This window comes from Vipera berus (assembly GCF_964194415.1).
Source record: "Vipera berus genome assembly, chromosome: 1".
NCBI classification, from domain to species: Eukaryota; Metazoa; Chordata; class Lepidosauria; order Squamata; family Viperidae; genus Vipera; species Vipera berus.
Genome location: NC_138202.1, coordinates 335870452 through 335892156, shown reverse-complemented (window position 1 = coordinate 335892156; position 21705 = coordinate 335870452). Strand labels below are relative to the sequence as shown.

The following is a 21705-nucleotide window of genomic DNA, read 5'->3' as shown; positions in this document are numbered from 1 at the left end:
ATACCCAGGAAGTCGTCAGCAGAAAAGTGATCAGCATCCCACACTTGTAATGTGAGTCGGGCTGGAATCTTGTATTCAGTTTCATCCCAGGAGAACATAGACTCTTTCTTAGAAATAACAATCTTTTCTTCAGCTGCAAGATAGTCGAAAGGAAAGATGTAGCGCCAATTGAAATTGCCCTCTCCTGTCAGTGAATGGTAGTGGACATCAGTATCCTGTTTGTCTTCTTGCTGGCCTTTCAGCCACCTGCATGAACAAAAACAAGGAAGTTGATCAGAAGAAAGGATGGGATCGGAAAAAAAAACCCAGTGATATCATTGAATGATTGTTCATTCTGGGCCAGCTCAATCAGCAGTGTAGAGAGATGACAAAATATAGTTTTGGAAGATGGAGAGCTTTGTTTGCAGGAAGACAGAGGAGACCATGAGGATGTGGAGTGAATCTACCTCCAATTTAGTACCTAGTATATGGGTTGGTTGGCTTTCGAACTGCTAGGTTGGCAGAAGCTGGGGCAAGTAACAGGTGCTCACTCTGTTATGCGGCACTCGGGATTCGACCCACCAAACTGCCGACCTTCTGATCGACAAGCTCAGAGTCCTAACCCACTGAGCCACATGAGCACGGAGACGTCCTCGGACAAGCGCTGGCTCTTCAGCTTTGAAACGGAGATGAGCACCGGCCCCTAGAGTTGGAAACAACTAGCATGCATGTGCAGGGGAACCTTTACCTTTTTTATATGGGTTGGACTGCAAGTCCCATCATTCACAGCCAGCAGATTAATGGGCAATGACTAATGCAAACCAAAGGAACAAAGGAAAATAGATATAACTGTAATGAAGGAACAGGTGAGCCGTAAAGGGAGAAAAAAAATCATAATCATGATTAAATGGAAAGTGTAAGAAAGAAATTCAAAAGCTTTTAAGATTCACTTATTATACCCTACAACAGTAGAGTAGCATTCCTGTAATCTCTGAAGTGTCTGTTTCCTGATTTGACCTATCTCACAGAGGTGAAACAGACTGAGGAGCACTAGACTAGAAAGTCTTCTCCTTGAGTATGACTCCATGTTGTAAGTAAAAAAAAAGTAGTGGCAAAGAGCTCAAAATGTAGCAGTCATGAACCTTAGAAGTCCAAGTGACCCAGAGAGTACTTTGAATGACTGAATGAAGACAGCTTTAGTCTTGAAGTGTTGCCTTTATTACCAGCGTTGAGTTTATGATGCTTTTCAGAAAAGACAGTCAAATATCAGGAATTTCTGCCATTATACCAAAATTATTTCATAGATTTTTCCCAGGAGTTTCATGCTGAGCATTTGAATGATTCTGCTTGATACAACTGAAAATAGACCATGTCCTCTGTGAGGTTGATCGTTCCACTGGGGTGAGATTATTTCTACTCAAATAAGAGGCTTTGCCTGCACATGTCCCCAAATGATTGTCCAAAATGCTCTTCCCATCCTCCAAAGCATGCAATAGAGAAGCAAGCAATCCATGTTCAATGCTCCCATCTGCACAATTTCCTTGCCAAGCCAGGCCTCCACCTCTTGACTGAGAATTGTGGTTCACAAAAAGCAGAACACCCACCCTACCACTTCAATTTCCCAAAGCATGCAGAAAGACAGAAGACAAGAACACTCCACATTCAATCAGAAAGAAGAAAATCACCCTTTACATATACCATACAACTCATTCCTAGGCATATATATATAGCTTAGACTGTGGGGTTTGGCAGAAGTATATCTAATTGGGAAGGGGTCAAAGTACATCTATGAAATGTTAGGATATATCTTGTTTGGAAGGTACATGATTCCCCTGCCCATTAACAATCAAATCTTTGCACAATCATGAATTCCATAGACAGAAATCTTGAAACTATTCTGCTGTAGAACAACTGACTGATGTCTGGACACTACATGGCCTTGGGCTATGCAAATATGGAAGAGAAAATCCAAAATTACTAAGAGGAATGTTTTTTAAGTAGAAAAAAAATTCTAAATAGCATTGAGTACATAATCCATTACTGCTTTGTGTTGTATTTGTCTTTTTTTAGAACCACCTAAGACAAAAGCAGTCGAAAGCTGCTTATTCTGGTGCCTTTTGTGATGATCTACCACAAGAAGGATCAAGGAAAAAGAGAATAGTATTCTTCTTCCAGGATCAGCCCATGAGTTGCTTCTGAGTTACTTAGATATTCTGCAGAACAGTTTATACTAAACCATTTGCTTAGCTAACAGAAACATTCTGGATATGCCCACTTAATTTTCTACTGTTGTTTTAGATGTTTCTGATCACTGCTTCTTCATATGAAGGTATCTCATAGCAGCTGAAACTAATGATGAATCCCAGGATTTTTTGTTTCACTGGCATTAGCTTATCAGACAGATCTCATGCTTCTTCTAGGCTTCTCCCTCCCTCCTCTTTGATGTCTCTTTGATTACATTCCGTATCTTAGATCTTGACTTGCAAGGGATTCTGCTTCCAGTGTTTCCTGCTGGCCCTCCTGGTGGTCCATAAGTAGAAGAAGGGGGCTACATATCAAAATGATGTTCAATTATTTTCTGTGTAAGTCACTGGTTGCCTTATCATTATGAGATTCATTGTTATCATAGAGCCTTGGTGGAGCAGTGGGCTAATGCCTCCTTAAGTAACACCAGCTGCCTGCAATTAGTGCTGGTTCGCATCCCACCAGGCTCAAGGTTGACTCAGCCTTCCATCCTTCCGAGGTAGGTAAAATGAGGACCCAGATTGTTGGGGGCAATTAAGCTGACTTTGTAATAATGCCGCTTGGGGTGTGTGTGAAAGCCCTAATAAGCAGGCATATACATAGATTGAAGGCTACTGCTAAGCTTGTAAGCTGCCCTGAGTCTTCGGAGAAGGGCGGGATATAAATGGAATTAAAATAAATAAAAAATAAAAATTGTTTTCTCTCCACTCATGTGCTCAACAGTGTTCTGATCAAACCAGTGAAACTATGTCAGAGCTTCAATGCCACATAAGAGAGATTGCCATGCACTTAATAAAATAAATCAAGGGTTCCTTGCTCGGGGACCATCAGACAGTTTCACTTTTTTGGCAGGTATTACTCTATGATGCACAGATTTTCCAAACACTTGTTCACATTTTTAAGTGTGCACATAATGTAGTTGGACATATGAAACAATACTTTGTAAAGAGACTATTAATAGATGGGAAACAAAAGAAGTCAAAATAGTGGGCTAATGCCTCCTTAAGTAACACCAGTTGCCTGCAATTAGTGCAGGTTCGCATCCCACCAGGCTCAAGGTTGACTCAGCCTTCCATCCTTCTGAGGTAGGTAAAATGAGGACCCAGATTGTTGGGGGCAATTAAGCTGACTTTGTAATAATGCCACTTGGGGGGGGGCGAAAGCCCTAATAAGCAGGCATATACATAGAATGAAGGCTATTGCTAAGCACATTGATTTGTGCTTTAAATTGTAAGCCGCCCTGAGTCTTCGGAGAAGGGCGGGATATAAATGGGATTAAAAATAATAATAACAAAAATACCGTTCGATGGTCCAGAATGCTCCTAGTTCACCACACACTTTATTTTGCTAGGGGAAATTGCTTTGAAAGCAGTTCTTCAGCTCTATCAAAACTTGTACCTCCCTACTGTATTGGTAAAGCTGATGGAACTTTATGGGATTCTTTATGGAAAGCTAGGGAGGTACACTAGGCAGATCTAAATTGTGGTGCCCCAACCACAGGAATTACAAAGGATCAAAAGTAAACTTCTCTGTGCTTTCTCTTGTTCAAATAGTCCTGCCTCTTGGATGGGCTGAGTAATACGTCTTGATCAATAGCTTCTTTATATATCTGACTTCAACATTTTCAAGATAACCTTACTGATGTTCCCAGGAATTGCCAAAAGTTCACACCTAGCTATCACACACAGCAGACAGTAGCACACAAGAACAAAAACACAGAGAACAGAAGAAACGGGCAGAACAGAGAAGCAAAGTATCCATTACTGCTGCCTGCAGAGAGCAGATGCTTTGCCTATGAAACAATCAGCCATCCTCTGCAGAGATCTGAGAGCCAAGCGGCACCAAAGTCACAGAAAGCTCACACAGAATACCCAGCTGGCCTTGAGGGGCAGCTTGTACGTACCCCCGGACAAAAATGTCACTGGATTTCTCGCCAGTGAAGTAATCATCGTCCTCCAGGACTACCTCATCAGTGTTCCAGATTATTACTCTAAGTTCATATCTGGCAAGGAGGAAGGAAGGGAGACAGGGGTGAGCCGAGGAGAGGAAGGATAGAGGTGGATTTTAAGGGTATAAGATTGCCAATAAAAATAATGTGCATATACTTTTAAGACATCCACCCCCACCCAGGAAGATTAGAGCTGCTTGAACAAGGCCATTATATCTTGGGCTTGTTTAGTTTCCATTTCAATTGTTTTGAACTTATAACTGGAGATGAAAAGCATCCACTGGGACTCCTCAGATTCAAAGTGATGTTCACCCCCTACTTCTCCAAAGAAACAGCAGATATCCTTTCAATCCAAATTTGCTTTTAATGACTAAGGACAGGCAAGTATATGTTTGGCAACACAGACAGAGGGTTTGCTAACAAATAAGGGTTTGCTATTCTGTATTAGTCAGAAAAGGGTGGGAACCAAATGAAATCCTATTGATTTTGTCCATAACCCAGCCTCTAACAAGGTAAGGTTCAAATTCCCATGCCTTGACACAATCTGTTTTGCTTTTGAGATGTTGTTCCAAGACAGTGTAATTTCCCAACAAAGCTTAAGGTGGGCAACTGGGAGAAAAAGTAATTCTTACTAACACTGCCTCCTTAGGGGACTGGGAGTGGGAGGCACAGTCTTACAGTGGTTCTCCTCCTATCTCCAGGGACGTTCGCAGTCGGTGTTGGCAGGGGGGCAGAGGTCGACCGCGAGGTCTCTCATTTGTGGAGTTCCTCAGGGGTCGGTCCTCTCGCCTCTCCTGTTCAACATCTACATGAAACCGCTGGGTGAGATCATTCGTGGCTTTGGAGTTGGGTATCATCAGTACGCTGATGATACCCAACTTTTCCTTTCGACCCCAAACCACCCCAGTGATGCCCTCAACGTGATGTCCCATTGCCTGGAGGCGGTTCGGGTCTGGATGGGGAGGAACAGACTTCAACTCAACCCCGACAAGACTGAGTGGCTTTGCATACCTTCATCCCGGGTTTATTCGGACATTCCACCTCTGGCTATGGGGGGTGAACTATTACCCCCCGTAGATAGGGCTCGCAACTTGGGAGTCCTCCTAGATTCACGGCTCAACTTGGAAGACCATATAGGAGCTGTGACTAGGGGGGCCTTCGCCCAGGTTCGCCTGGTGCGCCAGTTGCGGCCCTATCTTAGCTGGGATGATTTGTGCACGGTCACTCATGCGCTCGTGTCCTCTCGTCTGGACTACTGCAACGCTCTCTACATGGGGCTGCCCTTGAGGACCACCCGGAAGCTTCAACTGGTACAGAATGCAGCCGCGAGAGTTGTGTTGGGAGTCTCCCGATACTCCCACGTTACACCTCTGCTCCGTGAGCTGCATTGGTTGCCAGTTGTCTTCCGGGTGAGATTCAAGGTACTGGTAACGGTGTTCAAAGCCCTCCATGGCATGGGGCCGGAGTACCTTAGGGAACATCTGCTGCCGGCATCAAGCTCCCTGCGCCCTGTGCGTTCCCACAGAGAGGGCCTCCTCAGGGTGCCACCGATCAGAGAATGTCGATTGGTGGCCCCCAGGGGGAGATCCTTCTCTGTGGGCGCCCCGGAGCTGTGGAATCAGCTACCGGTAGAGCTCCGGATGGCGCCCGATCTTCGCTCCTTTCGTTGCGATCTCAAGACGTTTCTGTTTGTTCAAGCCGGCCTAGCCTGATGGGGATTGGTGGGTTTTTTTTTTATTTTTGGTGTTTTAATTTTAACTTGGTGTTTTAGAATTCTATTCCAATTGTTTTAACTTGGGCAATCATTTAATCTCTTTTTAATGTTTGTATTTAGTATTTTATTCTGCCCTGTGAACCGCCCTGAGTCCTCAGGGAGAAGGGCGGTATACAAATATTATTAAATTAAAAATTAAATTAAATTATTAATCTGTACAGAGATAACTTTCATGCAACAATCTAAGATGAGACTGTCGGAAAGATACAGGGCTACATGGTCATCTTACCTTTCTCATATGTTTAGTAATAATGATGCTCTATATAAATATGCACAGGACATTTGAGTAGTCAGCTAAAGAAGTCCTGAAGAATTCCCATCCAAAATTTGTCTAAGGTAGCATCTTGTTTCCAACAGTAACAATCAGATGCTCATAGATAACCCATCAAGAAAAGCCTGAAGAAAACTGCCCTCTGCAGCTTCCAAAAATGGTGATAAAAGATAAATTTCACTTATTCTTTATGATTGTCCATGTCTCTTAAATGTTTAGAATAACTTGTTTATTCATTTGCAATTCATGAATCAAATGCAATTCATGAATCAACGACCATGTTTAGCTTTCCTGAAAAAAATATGGCTACTTAAAAGAGTTGCTTTAATAAAGGATTCATTAAAGCATTAACTTCTTTTTTTTCTGGCTCATGAACAAGCTTGAACAAAGGTTGGAGCCACTTTAATGGATAGAAGAAAAGGCTGAATTTATAAATGTGAAGCATGACAATCTGCCTTGTTCCATCGGAAAAGTCATCTCCAGGGACTTGCAGAACTTCACATCTGAACTCAAAGGAATGCTTTGAGTTATAGGCAGGGATTCACATTGCATATGTGGCAATTCCTTCAGCCAAATGCATCTTTTCCTTGGAAATGCATCTTTTCCTACAGAATCAGTTTTTAAAAATGCTATAAACATGTTTTCACCATCCATCCAATTTATATATAAAAACATTGATTTTCAATTATAACTTCATCTTCTCTCTCTCTCTCTCTCTCTCTCTCTCTCTCTCTCCCTCCCTCCTCTCCCACCCCCCCTCTCTCTCCTCAGTTACAGTCATATATTACTCATCATTTTGCACCTGGAAGATTTCTTGTTTTTCCAGCATGCACTGACCCCATCAGACTTAGGACTTTCCAAGCAGAATCCCACCCACCCCTCACCCAAACTAGGGCAAGGCATTACTTCTTTGGTTTCCTTGGTGAGATGTCAATGGCAGGGCCTGGTGCCGGCATGTCCATCGGGAACATGTCCACCCATAACTCCAGCCGTCCCTGCAATATTGGAAAGACCCAGTTATTGGTTCCTGATGCCCCCACGTTTAGCCTCTTACCACTGGATTCCATTTCCAGGCTCCACTGCTTCTTTGTTTATCTTATCTATTGCAGACTCCTGTTCATCCCAATATTTTATAAACATGAGATTAGCCAGTTGATTCATTTTGAATTATGAACAATGGGACACTTCTTTGAAGTACATAAGCTGAATTCAAAGGGAGCATCCCTCCTTTATTGCTTTCTCTGTCCAGCAATTAGCATTCAGAGATACATTGCTTCAGAACTTAGAGGCAGTAATAAGCAGTCATTCATATTCTATCAGTCTAGCCAATCAACTGGTGGCTCTTGGGACACATGTGTACTTTCAGAGAAACTTATTACCAGTAACCAAGTTCACACTCCTAATTCTCACCTTTTTGCCACTGAAAAGTTGCAATATTAATCCACTATTGAGCTAGACAGTGGAGTCTCCTTCTGCCCAGCTGATTAGCACTAGGAAAACTGTTTCTCTAAAGGATTACTAAGGTCTTTCACCTTCCCAGCATCAAAATGAAAAGAACAAGAAGGAATAATAGCTGTGCCAAGAAAGATCAAGGACATTTCCAGCCTATACAATGATGTCCTTTGCATCTCTAAGGAAAAAGCTATTAAGAAATACCATCCAAAAATTGGTAGTAGTGCACTTTGAGATAGCTCTGAAATGAGTAACTTCAACTCCTATCCAAGCTTTAAGTGAAGCTTCTCTAATGTGTTAGCTATGCAGGATGAAGAACTGCTCCCATTTAAATCTAAAAAGACTGTACACCTCCTCCCAAGCCTACAAGTCTTATGTTCTGACCAACCCCAAAGCCCATAAAAGGAGACAGTTTTAATGGGTCAGTTGCTAATCTTGACTCAATAAATTTCATTTACAAATGAAAAAAGAAAGAACTATAACCAGTGTGGACCTCTTCTCAGAAAAGATTTTAATGGTAAACTCTTTCCAAAGCTTTTTAGAAACTCCTTTTAAATGATGAGTATCACATCATCTTACGATTGTGTCAACAGTGATCTGATCAGACTCACAGGTATTATGAAAATGCCATAGGTTTATGCAGAAAGTGGCTTCTTTACTGCAATGCTATATTTAGACTTTATAAGAAAGAGTATAAGACACAAACAGAAGTTGTAGCAGAATGTAGATAAATTGATGTGCCAGGCTAAAAGAACAGTTTATGTGCAGACAACAATATTGCTAAATACCTGCTCAATGCCTGGCTTGTCTGGGTTCAGCAATGGCCTTGTTTCCACATGCTCAGGCACTAATTTGCAGCCCACACGGGGAATTTCCTCCCAGTGGTGCAACACAGTTAGTGCCAGATGTTCATCTGTCTGCTTTTTCTGACCTGCAAGCATAGAGAACACAGCAATGGTGGCAATGAAAGAATGCAACAAGGTTGGTTGGTCATCTATTGCATGCCTTATCCAAATAGACTCTGGGTAAGGTACCAACTGCCCCTTGAGAGCCAAATACAATTAAATATACCACAATAAAGGATTATATTAGCAGAATGGCATTTGAATAATGGGGTTTAAGTAAAGTAAACCAAATTTTGTGTTAAGATTAATGGAATGTTTTCACATGCATTTTCTGAAAATTAAGTAAATCAGTATAATTTTGCTTGTTTTGAATAACTTAATTTTATTTACTTATTACCAGAGGAGAAAGAAGGTAAAGTGAGGAACAGAAAGTTGCCTTCACAACTCTAATTACCACTCAGTCTCACTCTCAATTTTAAAATTTCTTTAATAATTGTGGACATTTTACAACCATGAGAGTGAGGACTTTGATTTTTGGAAGATAAAACATTGATTCTCAGGATTCTGAATTCTACATCAACTTCTAAAGTCAATATTTTTACAATATGATAACAAATTTGTTTATAAAATAATAGAAGGTTATGCTTAATAAACTAATACATCATTAAAGTGCTTTGATTTTCAAGATTTACCATTTTCATCTTCTGCTTCAGTGGGGCCAGTGAAGACTCGATTGGTCACCTTCACCCTGCCTCCAGGGCCATAGTGGGGACCATCAACTTTATTTTCTTTACAAAGCTTGGATAGGATTTGGGTAGGCTTTTGAGGGTCTCGCCACATATTGTATCCATGGCTAGAGAGAGAAATGTAAGATTTTCAGATCAAGTCCTCAGGCCTGTAACTTCACAAACATGTAGTCCTACTTTTAACAGATGCCCTTTTAAAATCAGGATGCTATTTTAGAATATTGCATTGGTAAGTGGAAGAATGATTTATGACCCTGGAATGTATTTCTTGATATACGAATGAGATCACGGAGTCATCTTAAACAGGTGGCCTATATCTAGATCTGAAACATTGTTCTTACTTGCATCTGAACACTACTTACGTCAGCTGACCACACATGACTGATAGAGGGGATACAGTTAATGCATCTGGAAGTGCTACATCTGTTGAATTAGAGCATCTATGCCAAAATCCTATTAGATTTTGCACTAAGTTCTGTCCCTTCTATCTATCATGAGCAGTCAGTGTTAGAATAATCTAAGAGTATGACGTGGTGAAAAAAACTTCCTTTATTCTTAAAAATGCTATATGTTTGTTTCTTAAAATATTCAAAATCATATGCCTTATCTACAAGACTTCCTAAGACATGGGCAGGTTTGGAAATCAGGGATGTGATTTACTGTAAATCTTTCCAAAGATTGAAGAGATAGGTTTGGGGGTGAGTTTTTCCCCCCTGGTACTGTCTTATTAAAAAGTAGACCCATAATTTGGGTGAGAAAGGGCTGGCTTTTGGGACAATCATTAGAACTTTATTTTAACATTTTATAATAATGAGAAAGTTAAATATTCTTACAGAGCATAGGTCCAAGAAATGCCACATGTTGCTCTATGCTTGCTGTAGTACCGGTTCTCCAGATCTATCTTTGTCTCACCAATCAGATCATCCGAGCCCACCAAGTCCCAATCATAAATAGCCACTGTCAACATGGATTCCATGGGGAAAGTAGCCTCAATGTCAAAGGATCTATATGGGAGGAAACAAGAACAACAGCAAATGGGATAAACTTTTCCATGAAATGGAGAGTGTTACGGAGAAACCTAAAATACATCCTTTGACTGTTTTGAAGAAACTTTGTTCCTGAGGTATGTTGATGGCTAAAATGAGCAAGAAAATATAGAACTATAAATGAAAACAAAGACTTTGAGGATTCAGGGCTGCACTAAAGTTAGTTCATTAAGCTCATGCCATTGCATATGTGCTCCTATTTTTCATAGTAACATCTCGTAACTTGTTTTTTTAAGTACACAAATAATATCTAAATGCCTTAAAACTGGCTTCTATGTAATCCTGTAGTATTTAACACTCATTCTGATTCACCAGTGGCATCTCTTACTTTCCAAAGACAGGATTCAGCTGTTTAGAGATGTAATTCTCCTTGTCTTTGATATCTGTCTTTCCCAGTTTGATGACAACATAAGGATCAGCTTTGCCATTGATGTCAGCAGGATGCAGATCAGTAGCCTGGAATGAAAGTCAACCAACAATCAAGAGAATTGGTGGTACAGTGGTGGTACTTCCTCTAAGGCAGGGCTCACCAAAGGGGTCAATGTTGTTGTTGTTAGCTGTGAAGTCGTGTCCAACCCATCGCGACCCTATGGACAACGTTCCTCCAGGCCTTCCTGTCCTCTACCATCTTCTGGAGTCCATTTAGGCTCACGCCTACTGCTTCAGTGACTCCATCCAGCCACCTCATTCTCTGTCGTCCCCTTCTTCTCTTGCCTTCAATCTTTCCCAGCATTAGGCTCTTCTCCAGTGAGTCCTTCCTTCTCATTAGGTGGCCAAAGGGGTCAATATCAAACCTCAATTGTCGATGGGACTATCCATTACTGTTGTTGTTGTTGTTGTTATTATTGTTTTGTGGTATTAATTAAAGAAGTATTTATCTAATTCATGCAATAAAAATTTGTGGATTGATAAACAATCTGAAACTTCATAAGGGGATTCAGTGAGCTGAAAACTTTGTGGAACCCTGCTCTAAAGGAACTTTTCCCAGAAAGTTTCACATAATGCTTTTAGTGTTACAGAAAGACCTTTTTAAGTCTCTCAAACATGTTAAATTTAGTGTTTTCAAAACTTAATTGTTTTACTGCTATTCTTTATGGTGATTTTATGGTTTAATTGCTCATGATAATTGCTGCTCCTGATTTTTGTGTTACTGCTTTAATAATACATTTTCACTGAATACACATCAGTATGTTTTTGGGGTGAATTATAAATTAAATCAAGTGTTAAGTTGACAAAGTAATTCTGATAGGGATCCAAGGAGCCCTTCTACCTCTTTGGCTGGCCAGTTAGACGGAGTGCTTTGGACTTCTCAAGAAGTACAGAAGTTAGGAGACAGAAGCCTAGAAAAAGTGAGCACTGGGAAAGGAAAATCATTAGCAGGTAAACCTATTAGACTGTAGGGCACATCTGCTCTAGAATTGGAACTTCAAAATTTTGCAGCCATTCAGAACATTTCTCTCTTTAGCTGGCCCAATAACCAGCTAGCACATGAATCTACTGAGAGAGCAAACAAGTGTATAGGCGCCAGCAAAATAGCATACATTTATTAACCTCAGCTGAATAGCATTGTAATATTTCAGAGATTCCTGGGGTCGTTCTTCTTCTCCCTACCCCTCACTCCCACCCTAAGCTTATAAAATCTGTTCCTAATTATTCAGGGGAAGGCATAGCAACAAATCATTTATCCTAAACTTTGGGGAGTCAGTACTCAATAGCAAAAAGCAAACAAAGGCTTAGAGTTTCTAGATAAAACATGGAAATCTAAAATTTCAGAGGAGGAAAAGTTCAGTGCTCAGATCTGGAATGGATATAAAAACAAAATGGCCTTGAAAGCTGTTCTCACTTGTTCTCACCCTCACAATGTAGACCCGGACCAACACATTGATGGGATCATTGCTTGGAATTCCTTGGAACATGCCAAAAGTAGGGTCATATCCAGCCTCCTTGTTGATATCATCAGGAAGAGGCACTTTATAAACACACAGGGACCCCTGGGAATGAGAAGATATAATTTTAGCCCAATTAAAAGTCCATCTAGGTTTTGGCAAAGAAAGCAAGAAGGAAGCATCTACTAAGCTCTCTTTTTCCATCTTCTGTGTCCAGGCCTGTGACACAACAGTACCAGTGTTTTGTGAAACTTTAAAGTTTAAACAATATAGTGCAATCAAAATTTTTGTGGTTCTAATAGAATTATACCACTCGGGAATATTTTAAAATAAAAAAATATAAAATGTAATAAATAAGTAACTTACAAAAACTTATGATTTCCACAAGAGAGCTGTATTTAAGGAGACATTATTTTTTCAGCTGTTGGAATGGTGACAAAATATTTACCTACTCAGCAAAATCAGTGAAAAAAATTATTCCTTAGTGCTGAACTGGCATCATGACAATGATCACATATTGCATATTTTGTTCTTACAATCTGCAAATGCTCTATGCAAGTTTGACTGATGGGGGTGCTGCAAATGGTTAGAGCAATTCCAAACAATACTTTCAGTGGCCTTTTTTTCCCCTCATGTGGAAAAGAGAAATCACTCTGCAAGAAGAGATGCACTGTGTATATATTAGAGAAGAAATGACTTGAACTCTTCTTTAATTTGGATTAAAATTCCTAATTTATCTACCCATCTTTTCATTCATTCCTTTAATCTTGCTAAAGCCCCTTTATCTTAAAACAAGACCTGTTTAACTGTTTAACAAATTCTCTGTTCAAGTCAAAAGATGAGTGAAATCAGATGATACCTTCTTTGCCTTTCTGGCTTGCCAGTAGTCCACCAGGATTAATAAAATTGGAAATGAGTCAGTGGAATTTCACACTCACCTTAAATCTTCCCACAATGCGATCCTCATCTGCAGAATTATCATCATCTCCAATCTTCCCACGAAGGAGGTTGAAAGTATGCAGCCAGTCCTCAAAATTATCAAATTCTGTCTCCAGTTCTTTGGGATATACCTCGATAGGATGGAGAAAATAACATAATTTGACTATTATGATCATATATTATAGACTTATTCAGGAACAGTAGTACGTATTGATCAAAATCAAGATATTGTGCTGACACAGGAGGTGTGCTGCACAGACATTCCCATCACCAGCTTTAAAATGTGGTCCTTGATCCTTTTTTATAAAAAAAAAATATGGAGAACATCTGTAAACATAAAATAATATGCAAGAATGGAACCACCCAAATAGATGACATCTCTTTTCCTTATTACTTTTCCAGTTTTCTCACCCCTCTGAAAAAATTCATTTATGATATTGCAAAATATAATTGTTGCCACAAGTTTTATTTCATTTCATTTGTATCTTCCTTTCTCCACTCTCATCACTGATGAACAGCACCCACACAGAAGAGAATTCGACTGTGATATTGTATTTGTGTGTGTGTGCATTTTATTTTGCAGAAAAATAAATAAATAAATAAATCGTAAATAAAATGTCATATCAAAAGAATAATGAAGGAAAGAATGTGAAAAGCTTTTTAAATAAGGTCGATTTATTTAATCAATGCGGTAGAGGTATACTGATAATCTATAGCAGCTACATTCGTTGGGGAAGCCTTTTAGATGTATTGAATATAATTGTTGCTATCTTCAACCAGCATGACCTATCAAAATATCGGGGAAAAGAAGGCTGAAAGGGTTGAAGAAATGGATGAACAAAAGGAACTGTAACCAATTTTGTGTATGATTGAAATCTCCCCAGAACTGAGATAGGTGTGTGTGTGTGTGTGTGTGTGTGTGTGTGTGTGTGTGTGTGTGTATGATGGTGTTAGGTCAGACATGTCAAACACAAGGCCCGGGGGCCAGATCCGGCCCGTGAAGTGGTTTCATGCGGCCCACGAAGCCATCCTAGAAACAGTGAGGGAACGGCCCCCACTGCCTTGGCCCTGGCCCAGAGACCCTCCTCCTGCCAGAGACCCTCAGATCTGTCCCACTCCTGCCCAGGCCCCCATAGGCACCCTTGATGTGAACGATGTAGAGCTGGCCACGCCCACCCAGCAGGCCATATGCACTCTAACCACGCCCACCCAGTAAGCCACGCCCACCCAGTAGGCCATGCCCACCCACCCACCCAGCCCCCTGAGGGCAACCGCAATGCTGATGCGGCCCTCAATGAAATTGAGTTTGACACCCCTGTGTTAGGTTGACATTCCTTTTCTTCAGAATTTCTGATGTGGAATGGTAGATTTACTAGAAGACTCCTCTCTCTGCCTAATGGAAGTTTTATCTCTCTAATGTTCTCCAAGAGGATATTTAAAGGAAAAAAAAATATGTTGTCTCTTAGCCTGTCAAAACTAAGTACCATAAGGAAATATTGCAAAATAGGCTTTTCCTTTATTTTGCAGTTTTAGGACAAGAATTAGCTTGCATTGTTTGATGATATTTTTATCCCTTGTAAATGCTTTTGATGGTATTTTGGAGTGCAGTACATTCTAATGACACCAAGTTAGGTACTGTTTTCATTTTAAGAATATGGTCATGTAATCTGGAATTCCAAAATGTAGGCAGAAATGTAGATAAGCTGCAATGAGTGATCCAGAGGTTCCCAAGGTTCCGTTACTGAGTGATGTATCAATGATGTTCGTGGGAAATGCCTTCTCCTGAACCAATTAGCTCAGTGCTCTCTGAACTGACTCATAGCAAGTCCCCAAGATTTCAGAAGAGGATCTTTCTCAACTAATAAAGGAGAGTATTTGTAGCTCAGGGTTGAAATGAGGGTTTCTTGATGCTCTCTGAGCTGGGCTGTTTTCTTGCAGATATTTCATTACTCAAAATTGGTAACATCATCAGTGCTAGTAACTAGTCATGTATGTCACTACCGCTGTTGATGTTAGCAATTTTGGATAATGAAACATCAACAACTAAGCTCAGAGAGTACCAAGAACCCCTCGTGACCTCCCGGTTAGACTACTACAACGCTCTCCACATGGGGCTGCCCTTGAGGACCACTCGGAGGCTTCAGCTGGTGCAGAATGCAGCCGCGCGAGTTGTGATGGGGGTCTCCCGATACTCCCATGTAACACCTCTGCTCTGCGAGCTGCATTGGTTTCCGGTTGCCCTCCGGGTGAGATTCAAGGTGCTGGTGATGACCTATAAAGCCCTTAATGGCTTGGGTCCGGGATATTTGAGGGAACACCTGCTGCTGGCATCAAGTTCCCTTCGTCCTGTGCGGTCCCACAGGGAGGGTCTTCTCAGGGTGCCGCCGGTAAAAGACTGCCGGCGGATAACACCCAAGGGGAGGGCCTTCTCTGTGGGTGCGCCTGCCCTCTGGAACCAGCTGCCCGTGGAGCTTAGGACTGCCCCTGACCTCCGTTCATTTCGCCGGGACCTGAAGACCTGGCTCTTTGAGCTTTCCGGCCTAGGCTGAGAGTTTTAATTGGGGTTTTATATTTCTACTTCAGGGACTAAATTTAATCATTTTTAATTGTTTTTTAATTTTTGTATTGATGTTTTAAACACCTTGTAAACCGCCCTGAGTCCTAAGGGAAAAGGGCGGTATACAAATCTAATAAAATCTAAATCTAAATCTGGAGATGGAAAGAGATAAAATTTTCAATCCTTTAGAATACACATTAGCGTTGGCCAGCCTTACAAGTGGAATATTATGGGCATCTTAAAACACTCCACTTTGTACTTAATGACATTCTGCAAACCTCATGGCATAAATTCTGGCCTTGCTCCCTTTGGTAATGATGCAGCATCACCAGGCATGTTCTTTATAGAGCAAAGGGGTTATAAAAGGACCACTGATGAAGTCCATGATAAGAGGTGCCTATCCATTGTGCATTGCACTACTACATTTCAGCAAACCTAGAATAATGGGCGGTTTGCCTGCTGATTGTTAATTATTCTGATTGGCAGTAATATAATAGATGCCCAATTTCATTTGGGAAAGTGGCGTCTCCCAGAACACATAAACTGAAGTCTTGTATGATGGATTTAGATTCTTGTTGAGCTTCCCTTCATTTCTTGAACCGAAAAAAAGGACTAAAAATGCAAAGCTAAAACATTGCAACATCATGACTGGATAAAATGTTTTTCATTGAATTAGGGTTGGGAATAACTCACCTTCATCTCATCAATCTTCTGCTTGTTCTTCTTTTCAAGGGCATCTGGCTGCTGCTGCTGCTGCTGCTGCTGCTGTTTTTTCTTTTTCTCCTCTTTGGATAATTTGACTTTGTCTTTGGTCTTTCCTTGGGCTTTTGAGCCTTTCATAGGAGAGTCATCAAGTCTCATTTCTGAGCTCGCAGAGAAGAGTAGCAGATATGGATGGCAAGAATAAGAAGTTTGTGGTAGGAAGGCATGAGATTAAAAAAAACAACCAAAAAATCAGGCCATGGCATACAGGAAAAGTGACAGAAAGCTAGTAAAAATTAAACTTTGCAATACGGATCTAGGTTCCAGTCCTGAAATAATCATGCAAGCAAGCATCTTGTGCTGGCTATGAATATTCAATGTATTCTTGGGGCCCTGGGATTTCTTATTGGACAGATATTTCATTACCTGAACTGATAAATATCATAAATGAAGTGAATGTGTTTATAGACTCAGAACCAAACCAAGAGAAAAGCTACCATGGCTGACACCCCTTTTCGGTAGGAATAACAAAGAGTTGCCATCATCAGCTATTGCCCTGTTTACAATCTACACAATTACCCTATGACACTCTGTAACAATGACGACGGAAGAGCCTGTCTGAAAACTAAATGGATAAACTTCACTTTCAGCTAATCCTACAGTTTCTAAAATGCAGATACTAAAACAGTGTGATGCTAAATATAGCCCCCTCCCACATCCACACATATAAACTGCATTCACTACCAAACCTGTGAGATCCTACTCTCTTCATCCCCCAGAAATATGAACTGCTTGAAGTTCCCTTAAAAAACAGAACAAAACAAGAAAACCATTCTCAGCATGCTGAACTGGAGCCCAAGTGGCAACAGGGGTAAGAATCATCAGAAACCTGTGGGCTGGTAAACTACAGATAGTCCTTGACTTACAGCAGTTCATTTAGTGACCATTCGAAGTTACAGAGGCACTGAAAAAAGAGAGTTATGACCGTTTTTCACACTTAGGACCGTTGCAGCATCCCCATGAGCAAAGTCATGGGGGAAGCCAGATTCACTTAACAACCATGTCACTAGTTTAGCAGCTGCAGCGATTCACTTAGCTGCAGATGTGACAGGAAAAGTTGTAAAGTGGAGCAAAACTCATTTAACAAATGTCTCACTTAGCAACATAAATTTTGGGCTCAGTTGTGGTTGTAAGTCGAAGGCTACCTGTAGACTGCTTCTGTTCACTGACCATACCTCAAAGCATGCTGACCTAGTAGGAAGGGATAAGCAATGAAGTCACATGGATGGGCTTAACTAAAGTATTTTATTTATTTTTATTTATTTTATTTTAATTCCATTTATATCCCGCCCTTCTCCGAAGACTCAGGGCGGCTTTACAAGCTTAGCAGTAGCCTTCATTCTATGTATATGCCTGCTTCTTAGGGCTTTCATACACCCCCCCCCCCAAGCGGCATTATTACAAAGTCAGCTTAATTGCCCCCAACAATCTGGGTCCTTTCTATATCATGCTGTCATTTCTACCATTTCTGACCCTCTTTTACCAGTCTACTATAGAGAGCTTCCTCTCGTACTGTATTGTGGTTTGGTATGCTGGTCTGACAGCTGCAGACAGGAAAGTATTACAGAGGGTGGTGAGCACAGCACAAGACATTGTAGGCTGTTCCCTGACACCACTGGATGACATCGCCAGGGCTCGTTGCCTTGGAAGAGTGAGGAAGATTCTCAGGGATGACTCACACCCTGGATGGTATCTCTTTACTCTCGTACCATCCGGTAGGAGATATAGGAGTATAGCCAGCCGTACCAACAGGCTGAAGAACAGCTTTTATCCATGGGCTGTTAGGCTTTTGAGCAGGAAATAATTTTATAAATTTTATGCATGATTAACTTGCGAGGCTGGTGTGTTGTGCAATTAGCTCACATGGTGTAATAAGATGGAGGGTTTGTGTCACTGTGAGTTGGGGGTGGGGGCACGAAGGGAGGCTCAGCCAATCTCAATGTATACATGGTTGTACTTTGACAATAAAGGTTCATTCATTTTTTTTCTTTGTTTTGCCTTTGCCTTTCTTTGCCCTGAAATACAGTAGGTCGAAGATATAATAAGGTCTGGTTCTGCTTTTGCTCATAGCCACTCAGCAAAGTATCAAAGCTTTGATGGGGGTCCAATATATGCTATATTATTACTTGCATGCATGGATGTATGTAAAAATATGTTCTGTCTTTAAAGTGACCTGGTTATTTTTGGAGAGCCAGGTTTTGGCCACAACAACAGATTAAGAGGAGATTTAGAATGGCAAATGGCTGTTATGAAAACAGTATGGCTGTTATGAAAAAGTATCCTCCTCCCTCCCCCAATATATTTTCTACTAATTTAAGCAGTGTTGTTTTATAAACTCCCATGAGCATCAATATACTCATCACTTTTGTATATCCTCATAAGAATCTTGTCCTTCAGTACAGTTCTTGTGTCCTTCACTTTAGCACCATATACCATTCCCAATAAAGGGATTTGCTAAATATGACTATGTATTGGTCTTTAATTATTCTGTAAGCAAACAATCAGTCAACAAGGGAAATGCTTCCTTATTAAAGAACTGCAGTGAAAAAACAGTGTTGCCTGCTTATTGTTGGAGAGAGTTTTCTTTGTAACAGAAGAATCACAAGATCTCCTCTCCTGTTTCTTTCTCCTCCTACTTTTCAAATATTTACCCTCAGTGGTGTCCATCTCTTCTTTCTCTTCAGCTTCTGCTGCAGCTGCCTCTTGCTGCTGAAGTAGCTAGAAAAATGAGTGTTAGCCAATGGAATGGTTAAATATAGCACAATTTCTCTTTGAACACATGGACAGTAATCATTTATCAAACAACAGAAATACAGAGAAAGATGAATTCAAATGCAATACTTCCTGTTTTTATCCTTTAACTCAAGACAATAAATAATACTTTGTCTACTGCCCATTACTTCTTTGCCATCTTCTCCCATTAGTGGACTGACTGTTTCTTTGACTTTTTTTTCTTATTTTTTATGTGTTGAAAGAAACTTTTTAAAATTGTTTTGAAATTTGTTGCAAGCCTTACTTTCTTCAAAGCCTTAGCCTTCCTAACTTCATCTTTGCAGGTTTGGGCTATTTGTTGATGTTCTGATTTAGATATGTGTCCCTCTTTCCATTTTTTTAACCTATCCTTTTTCCCCCTCTCAGTTGGTCTGAGAATTTTTTGTGCAACCATGTTGTTTTTTTCTTGGTTTTCTTCTTTAGTGGTATTGAACTGGACTGGGCTTTGTTATTCCATTTTCCAGAGCTCCCCAAGCTTCTTGAGTTGATTTCCCCTTACAGTGGAATATAGTGTAACACAATGGAATGACAAGAATAGAGCTGAGCTTATCATAATATGGGTGATTAGTACTGTAAAGATTCAGATAGTTCTTCGGAATGTAGACTATGAAGTCTGAAGGGGAGGGACACAATAGAGTGATTTTTCCCCCTATGGTAAGAATAGTAGAAACATACCACAACCAATCTAATCTAAAAACAAAAAGGGGACTGCTTTAGGATTGTTTTTAACAATGCCTTAAAAATAAATGAATTTGGAAAGGCCAAGTATATCTCATAACCAGGAATACAGAGTTGGAATAATAATAATAATAATAATAATAATAATAATAATAATAATAATAATAATAATAATAATAATAATAATAATAATAATAATAATAATAATAATAATAAGAAGAAGAAGAAGAAGAAGAAGTTGGAAGGGACCTTGGAGGTCATCTAGTCCAACCCCCTGCTAAGGCAGGAAACCCTATACCATTTCAGACAAATGGCTGTCCAGTCTCTTCTTAAAAACTTCCAGTGTTGGAGCATTCACCACCTCTGGAGGCAGGTTGTTCCACTGGTTAATTGTTCTAACTGTCAGGAAGTTTCTCCTTAGTTCTAGGGTGCTTCTCTCCTTGACTAGTTTCCATCCATTGCTTAATGGGCATATTTTGTTCATGAAGAATGAAATCTCACATGGATCTCACATACTCTTTCATTATCTAGGATAATATTGCCAGATGAATTATTAGATACTTCTGAGATCTTCTTCTTTCTCTGACATCTAAAATGGTCCAGGGCCTGCAGGCCATAAACTAAATGAGAAACTTTGGAATATCCATCTTGCTTGCCAGTGAGTTGCCCACCTTCATAGTTTCAATGGAAGCAAAATACTTGGACCACCAGTCTAGCATGCTCTCATCAGGCTCCTCATCCTCAGCTTCTTCTGCATTTCCTTTCTTCTTCTTCTTCTTTTTCTCCTTCTCTTCTTCTGTCTGAAGGAGAGTGGAAAAGAAGTGAGAGGTAGTTATGAAATGGAAAATAAACTTCTGCCAAAGAGTCTAGAGAGACACATTCAGTCAATGCAGAAAAATCCAGACAGTTTAATTTCTGTACATTTAGACCCATGTTTCTCAACCTTGAGGAATTCTGGGACTTGAAGTCCATACATATTAAATGGCTGAGTTGAGAAACAGTGCTCTATAGAATAGCTGAGCTACTTTGGCCTGTGGTCACAGGTAGCATTCCTGGTGCAGTATTTTGTGTGTACTTAAATTTCTTTTTGTAAAATAGGAGGATTATACTGTAGCTGTAATTCACCCAACACATATATTTTATGGAAGTCCTGTAGCTTCTCCAAACAGAAATTACAGCCTCTCTGGCTTTGGGGTGCTAGAATACTCTAAGAACTAGTTCATTTTTTGAATGGATCAGTGTATTCTGCAAATCTAGAAAATTGGTTAATTGATTATCTAGGTTAGTATGTTGTGTGACTCAGTCAATAAATTTGGGCAATGGATGGACTTTTTCAGAAAAAAGACAAATGGAGAATGTACTGATTGAAAAGGGCTGCATATGGGGAGAAGGGAACGATATGTAATTTTGAAGAGGAAAAAGGGCGTTAAGTATGTCTGTAAAGAAGATTGAAAGTTGCTTCTTTAAGTATTTCTTTTTCTTTCCTTCTCAATTTCTACTGTTTTCATCATTTTTAGTTTTATCTTTTTCTTTCTTTTCAATTTGTTCATGTTTATATCATGTAATTTTGCAAAAATATTATTTAATAAAAATTATACACATGCATACATATACACATACATATATGTATACATATAAGTAAACACATACAAGTATATACAGTGGTATACATACAGATACAAACATACATATAAAAATGAATTTGGGCCGTGGCAGCAGATACTGCAATAAATCAGTTTATTTTCTAATTTATTGAAGTACCTGTTACCATAGCCCAAAATCATTTTTATATTTTTGTTTGTATCC

General features: G+C 40.1%; 1 protein-coding gene across 1 annotated transcript in view; it reads right to left on the bottom strand.

Annotated features, from left to right (window-relative positions):
• The window catches only part of OTOF (otoferlin), a gene marked incomplete at both ends in the record, with an annotated part of 185511 nt that overhangs the window by 3822 nt on the left and 159984 nt on the right, over nt 1-21705 (bottom strand). The window contains 12 exons of the mRNA XM_081312999.1: nt 5-246; nt 4127-4225; nt 7123-7211; nt 8457-8599; nt 9206-9366; nt 10093-10263; nt 10634-10761; nt 12159-12296; nt 13130-13261; nt 16381-16550; nt 19101-19167; nt 20571-20699. Coding sequence (XP_081169125.1) covers nt 5-246; nt 4127-4225; nt 7123-7211; nt 8457-8599; nt 9206-9366; nt 10093-10263; nt 10634-10761; nt 12159-12296; nt 13130-13261; nt 16381-16550; nt 19101-19167; nt 20571-20699 — 1669 coding nt within the window. The remainder of the gene's footprint in view (nt 1-4; nt 247-4126; nt 4226-7122; nt 7212-8456; nt 8600-9205; nt 9367-10092; nt 10264-10633; nt 10762-12158; nt 12297-13129; nt 13262-16380; nt 16551-19100; nt 19168-20570; nt 20700-21705) is intronic.